General features: G+C 34.2%; 1 protein-coding gene across 3 annotated transcripts in view; it reads right to left on the reverse strand.

Annotated features, from left to right (window-relative positions):
- The window catches only part of LOC107580251 (cyclin-dependent kinase 17-like), a 68,369-nt gene that overhangs the window by 25,866 nt on the left and 34,663 nt on the right, over window positions 1-7,840 (reverse strand). For all 3 annotated transcript variants that reach the window (XM_016265995.1, XM_016265990.1, XM_016265983.1), the window contains exon 2: window positions 902-1,050. In XM_016265995.1, the coding sequence (XP_016121481.1) occupies window positions 902-1,028 (127 nt within the window). In that variant the 5' untranslated portion in view covers window positions 1,029-1,050. The remainder of the gene's footprint in view (window positions 1-901; window positions 1,051-7,840) is intronic.

Consider the following 7,840-nt stretch of genomic DNA (forward strand, 5'->3'; position numbering starts at 1 on the left):
GTGAATTGGTGGGTTTTTGTTAAATGTGAGCCAAAATCATCACAATTAAAAGAACCAAAGACTTAAACTACTTCAGTCTGTGTGCACTGAATTTATTTAATACACGAGTTTCACAATTTGAGTTGAATTACTGAAATAAATGAACTTTTCCACGATTTTCTAATTTATTGAGCTGCACCTGTATACTATATATATTAAAAAGGGAGAATGAAGTCTAAAAGGAATAGAGAAGTAAAATATAAGAGTTCACAAAAATACAAATCTGACATTTCTGTTTGACAAACTCCAGAATGACTTGACAGCTCAAAGTAACTTATATAGAACCTGAAGTTATGAAATAACTAAGCATACATTCTAAATTATTAGAACGTATTCAATTAAATAACCCAGAAATATTCCTATACATTTTAGAAAGAAATACAAGGGTCCACTCACTACCCGAGTGAAAACCTCAGAGGTCAGGCCAAAGCAAACATGAAGCCGTCTTCACATAACTGCAAGAATGCAGAATATTTGTGGTCTTCAAATATTAGTGTAGATACACAGTATGTTGACATAGCAATATATAAGAGAAATAAAGAAGAAAATTACAACATGAATGTTAAATAAAAGCAAAACAGGTTTTCTACAGTGTTACATCATATAATAGACTTTACTCAATTAGTTTTGTTATAAAATCTAAAAATCAGTTTATAGAGTCCCGGCGTCCCGAGTCGTAACACAGGAGGCCTTTTTTTCCGCTCCTGGGGACCTCTTCCAGGTTTCCAGAGCTCTTGCTCCATAAGCTAATCAAAGAGCTAATAAATCAGCCTCTAATCTGAACTACTTAACATTAACAGTGACCCTGCACACACAATACAGACACCGCAAACAATATCAAAGGTACAGCGTACACACTCACCGCTGTCCTTGCTGCTGTTCTCCTCGATGGTCATCTGTTCCGCCAGCTCTGAGAGCGATTCATCGATCGTCTGGCTACCACGCAGAGTGAGTGACAAACGTCTCTTAAACCTCTTCATCCTCTCCATGGGCCCCTGAGGCAGGGGGGGCCTGTGGGACACAAACACAGCGTTAATCATCACCAGCCTGCGAATATCTGTGGGTCATATAGTGTGCAAAGAATCCTTTTCATTAAAAACTGAATTTATTACTTTATTATTATTAAGCTCAGTGGCATTGTGGGTTGAGCGAACCCTAAGATGCATGTATTTCTGACTCCATTTTTGAGGACAAAGTGACTGACAAAACCCAAAAAAAAAAGAACAATGTTTCATAAATCATGCCTTTGTTTACTTGTACACATGTAAAATGTTTCAGAATATTTTGTATTTGTATTTTAGATGTTTAAGAATTGGTTTAGGCTATGTCATGGAAATTATAATGATCTTAAATTAAATTTAAATTAGAGTTTTGTGGCTTTCAGTGCATGTCAGTTAAACATTTACAGTACTTCTCTTCCAGGAAAACAGACTAAAATACTGATGACTCAACTAGTACGCACAGGCATATACTAATAAAATGTTCACTAGAAAGAGAACATCCCATCCCCCTAATGCTCATCTCTGACTAGCAGAAGAAAGAAATTATGGCTTGCTGATGCATTTTCAGCAGTGATAACCCTCATACTCTCATTTACTTACCCAACCAACAATAGCTAGAATGAATCAATTCTGAACAAGTCTTCATTGTTTTCAGTGTGGTTTTAAATTAAGAGTCCTTCACTATTTCCCACCCCAACTTCCTGTTTCAAAAGAGAAAAAAATGCTTGTCAAACCATTTCATGGCATCTTAAATATCTACTGACTAATAGGAAGACCTCATTTAGGGGTGTGTGTGTTTGTAAGTTCCTGTGGGATAGTTTTTAAACTACACAGCAGGCCTTTAAGACTCACACGTGACAAGCACAAATAAATGAAAGAAAAAAACCCTCATTAATAATCCAAAGTCTTTTAATTAAATATTCATGAGACAGGATTTTGTTTTTATAGGCACTTCAACACATGGTTGTGCATTTTTAAAACACACTCCCACATGCACCACAATTCCTTTTACACCAAAGCATTTTCTAAATATAAGATGACAGCAATATGAGACACCGGGTTTATATATTAACAGTAAAACACAGAACATCAAAAAAAAAATGTGTATATATATATACATATATATACATACATACATACATATACATACATACATATACATACATACATACATACATACATACATATACATACATACATATACATACATACATACATATACATACATACATACATGAAGTCAAGCGCACTGCATTATGGGAAACTGTGTACTCTGGTTATATAATGTATGCTTTGGAAATTGTAGCAGGTCATTGGTTCAAATAGACCTTGCAAACTGGTAGCATGCCATTCTGAACATGGGTAGTTGACATGAAATTAAGTAGTAGTATAACATACTAAACTAAAAAAAAAAAACATCTGAAACAACATTTACTATTCTTTTCTTATACAATTTATATTACCTGATATTTTAGGGACTATTGCATTTGTCATACATATACATTCATACATATACATACATACATATATATATACATATATATATATATATACACATATATATACATATATATATATATATACATATATATATATACATACATATATATATATACATATATATATATACATACATATATATATACATACATATACAGTGGGTACGGAAAGTATTCAGACCCCCTTAAATTTTTCACTCTTTGTTATATTGCAGCCATTTGCTAAAATCATTTAAGTTAATTTTTTTTCCTCATTAATGTACACACAGCACCCCATATTTACTTTCCGTACCCACTGTATATATACATACATATATATGCATACACATACATGCATACATACATATACATATATATATAATTTCTGATTGAATGAGGGTTTAAAGGCCAAGGTAATCTAAATATAAAAATAGGACAAAAGACAATACTAAAATTATTTATTTAAAAATTTGTTTTAAAATATTTCAATAATACATTTGAACACAATAATACAAATAATAAATAAATAACGTAAATAGAAATTAGAAATAATGTAAATAGAAGAAATACATTTTTGATTGAATTAAATTGAGGGCAAAATTTGTCTAAATATATACTATTACTATTTTACAATACTATTTGTAAAAATAGGACAGATGAAAACGCTAATAAATATCCAATACTGAATTTATTTATAAATACATTTAAATATATTTCAATAACTAACATTTAAAAAATAATAAATTAATAAGTCAAATAGAAAATGTATGTGTAATACATTAAGTCAAGTCACCTTTATTTATATAGCGCTTTTAACAATACAGATTGTGTCAAAGCAACTGAACAGCATTAATTAGGAAAATAATGTGTCAATAATGCAAAATGACAATAGTAAACACTAATTTTTCAGCTAAAGACAGTTCATCATTGAATTAATAATTAAAAATCTAAATACATTTAAATAATTTTAATTAATAAATATAAATGCATTTAAATAAATTTAAATATATACAAAAACAAATAAACACAATAAATATTTATATCTTGCAGTATATTAACAGTAATACATGCCATCTTTAAAAAAAATATTAATTTCTGTTTGAATGAAAGTTTGAAGGCAAAAGGTATAGGTTTTAAATATAGGATTAAATATAAAAACAGGACAAATGAGAATGCTAAAATAAATATCCAACATTTAAGTTTATTTATACATTAATTTAAATATATTGAAATAATACATTTAGAAACAATACATAATTTAAATAGAAATCGTGTATAATAAATTGAAATTAACAAATGTAACTGCATTTAAATAAATCTAAATACTGAAAAAAAATCTTATATCTTGCACACATAATTATTTTAAAAAATTGTAATCTTAGTCTTACATAGCTGTTGCCATTTCATAAAGTAAATAAACTACTCCAGGTCAGATTTAATGGGGATTTTAGCATGATTTCAGGGTTTAATCACATTGTGTCATGGATAACAACCCCTAAACATAAAATCACTTACGCATGGTTTCTCTAAAGTCTTTTAATACAGCTTTAATGTGTGTGTGTGCTTGTGTATTTCTCTCAATACATGCTGACTTTGCACCATTTTAGGCAGGAAACACCTTGCTATGGGAGGCAGCGGGACTCTTTCTGCCCATTGTATTTCCACCGTCAGACTTCACACTCCCAAATTCACACAGGACTTGAAGGTCCGTTGTGTTCACAAAGCGAGGTACAAATGAAACCCTCCAAGGTTCTCCTAGTCTATCCAAAAGTACAGCACATACTGTTAACATTCACCCCTATACGAAGAGCCGGTACACTGTAATCACAATGAGATGGACAAAAGATACATAAGGTTAAAGCAAGATGGATTTTCTCAGGTGGTGTCTGATTTCAGGAAACGGCAAAGAAGGAAAAGTGCATCCAAAAAAAAAACACAGATCTGCCCCCATCTACAGGAAATAGCCTGGTCAGAGCATCTGCGATTGGTTCCTCTCAAATACAATCATGCACACGCATGCACACCATCTGTCTATCCGACACAGACTAAAGGACAGGGGGCTACGAGCCCTCATATGAAGGACTAGACTATCGCTACAGGCCAATATAGCACCGATGGACAGCTAAAAGTGCATGCTGACAGAGCACATCTCAAACTGCTGGTATCTCAATTCTGCTATGCTGGACAGCAGGGTCCGGACACACCCTGTGGCCACAAGCGTGTGTTTTCATGGGCTTGTGTTTCAACAGTTGGCATTCCTGTGCCAGACCTGCCAGGACAGGGCGCAAACCAGCACGAACACACACATACAGACGCTTTAAAACTCGCCGAAATCACCATCCTGTTCATGCAGACATTATTTCCCATCATTCAGTGTCAGACTTTGATGTTTGACCTACAGGGACTTTACATCATAAATAATGCATTTATATATAATAAAAAATTTACTTAAATAAAAAAATGTATTAAGGCAAGACAGGTGAACAGGGTAAAAAAACACAATTAGATATATATATATATATTTAATTTTTTTTATTATTAAATGTAAATATGTATATATATACAGTGATGTGAAAAAGTGTTGGCCCCCTTCCTGATTTCTTATTTTTTTGCATGTTGTCACTTTAATGTTTCAAATCATGAAACAAATTTAAATATTAGTCAAAGATAACACAAGTGAACACAACATGCAGTTTTTAAATGAAGGTTTTTATTATTAAGGGGTAAACAAAATCCAAAACTACATGGCCCTGTGTGAAGAAGTGTTTGCCCCCAAATCACACACACAGACACAATGTTTTTTGCCTGTAGTGTCTTGCCTTAAACATATATAAATTAGCAAATGTGAATGCATTTAAATACATTTCAAAATAAATAAATACATACATTAAAATAAATAATTTAAATAAATCAATCAATAATTGTGCATCCCTAATTATTATTAAAATATATTTTGTCATCTTGGTCTTATGTTGCGGTTGCAAATTTTTAAAAGCAAAAAACATCAAGGCGGTTTTAGCATAATTTCAAAGGTTAACCACTTTTACATCATGACTAATAACTCTTAAAATGAAAAACATACACTCATGCATGGCTTTTGGTTTTTCTACTCCACTTGAGTCTGACTCAATTAAACAACAACAATCACATCACAAAAGTGGGCGTACAGGCCATTTTCTTGTTTTTTCTCTCTCAGTTTGTCCACTTCTCATTCGGCGTAGGACACTGCCACTGTTGATACAGTGACACGCTGCATTGTTGGCAAATGAGCGAATGGCATTGGGACAGTGCTGTCTATTGTCACCCCTCCCCCTCCCGTCATTAACCCCCCGGCCTGGTGCAATATCCGTCCCCAGACAGCAGCTCTCCGGGGGATCACGCTGATAGGAAAGTGGGCTAATGGAGGCCACATTGAGACTGATACTGAAAAATATGCAAAAATAACAGTTTCTTGTCTGAATGCATCCTAAAATGTAATATATTCCTGTGAGGCAAAGCTGAATTTTCAGCATCATTGCTCCAGTCTTGTGTCACATGATCCTTTAGAAATCAGTCTAATCTGCTCATTTGCTGCTCAAGAAACATTTATTATTAAATGTCAAAAACAGTGTCATAAACAGTTGTGCTGCTTAAAGGAGGGGTAAGCGATTTCTGGTAGCCAATGTTGACATTTGAAATCACCAAAACAAACACGCCCCTACCCCAAAACGGTCTCGCCCCTATTTTGATAGGTCCACCCTACACATACGTACGCAACCCAGGCAACGTTTAGTTCTGTGAAACAAAGCAAAACCAATGTTACACCGTGTCTACAATGGATGCGAGTGGAGCGGCGCGACAAAATACTATAGAACTCATTATAATCAGTGATGCGTCTACACCATAGATATATATACATATCTATGGTCTACCCTAGAAATCCCCGACAGAAAACTGCTGCTGCGTTCTATTTATGACGTTTTGACACAAATTTCAAATGATTTTCAACGGTCGCTTTGTCGCGTTGTGTACTACACAGACTTTAGCTGTTGCGGTGCAGACACTGTGTTACTCACCTATATCGAGAAGAAACAAAGCAACCTCGCCGAATCAGTTTTCTAAAGCGTTTTTGTAAAAATTGCTTACTCCACCTTTAATATTTTGTAGAAACTGTGATTTTTAGGATTCTTTGATAACACTCTTTGCAACATAAAATGCCTTTACTTTCACTTGTGAGCAATTTAATGTGTCCTTGAGGAATATGTATATACAATGCCGTGAAAAGGTTTTTGCCCCCTTCCTGTTTTGTTTATTTTTTGCATATTTGTCATACGTAAAAGATTCAGATAATCAAACCAATTTTAATATTACGCAAAGATAATGCAAGTAAATATAAAAAAGCAAAACCAATGTTACACCGTGTCTACAATGGATGCGAGTGGAGCGGCGCGACAAAATACTATAGAACTCATTATAATCAGTGATGCGTCTACACCATAGATATATATACATATCTATGGTCTACCCTAGAAATCCCCGACAGAAAACTGCTGCTGCGTTCTATTTATGACGTTTTGACACAAATTTCAAATGATTTTCAACGGTCGCTTTGTCGCGTTGTGTACTACACAGACTTTAGCTGTTGCGGTGCAGACACTGTGTTACTCACTTATATCGAGAAGAAACAAAGCAACCTCGGCGTTCGATCGCAGGCCTTCCGCTCCTTGAGTTCTCTCCAGCGCTGGAACGCTGATCCGATATTTACACGGGTCCTACTTCTTGCCTTAAGCCTTCTTTTGTTTCCGCAGACGTTTTCCACTTTTGTTTTTTATCCGCCATCTCTATCTTTCTGTCGCTAATGTCCGTCTCGTGCACTGAATGCTCTCTCCTCCACATCATGAGTAGACACGCCCCTTACAGCTGAATGGCTACAAGTTTGTCTTGCTATTCGGCCCGAATCAGTTTTCTAAAGCGTTTTTGTAAAAATTGCTTACCCCACCTTTAATATTTTGTAGAAACTGTGATTTTTAGGATTCTTTGATAACACTCTTTGCAACATAAAATGCCTTTACTTTCACTTGTGAGCAATTTAATGTGTCCTTGAGGAATATGTATATACAATGCCGTGAAAAGGTTTTGATTACTGCCTGAATCAAGAAATCACTTAAATAGAACCTTTCTGACAAAGTAAAGCATGCTTAAAGAGCAACACATCATGACATCATGCCAAGAAATTCAAGAACAGATGAGAAACAAAATAGTTGACATGTATCAGTCTGGAAAGGGTTATGAAGCCATTTCTAAGGCTTTGGGACTCCAGCGAACCACGGTCAGAGCCATTAT

This window comes from Sinocyclocheilus grahami, unplaced genomic scaffold (assembly GCF_001515645.1).
Source record: "Sinocyclocheilus grahami isolate Dianchi unplaced genomic scaffold, SAMN03320097.WGS_v1.1 scaffold33.1, whole genome shotgun sequence".
NCBI lineage: Eukaryota > Metazoa > Chordata > Actinopteri > Cypriniformes > Cyprinidae > Sinocyclocheilus > Sinocyclocheilus grahami.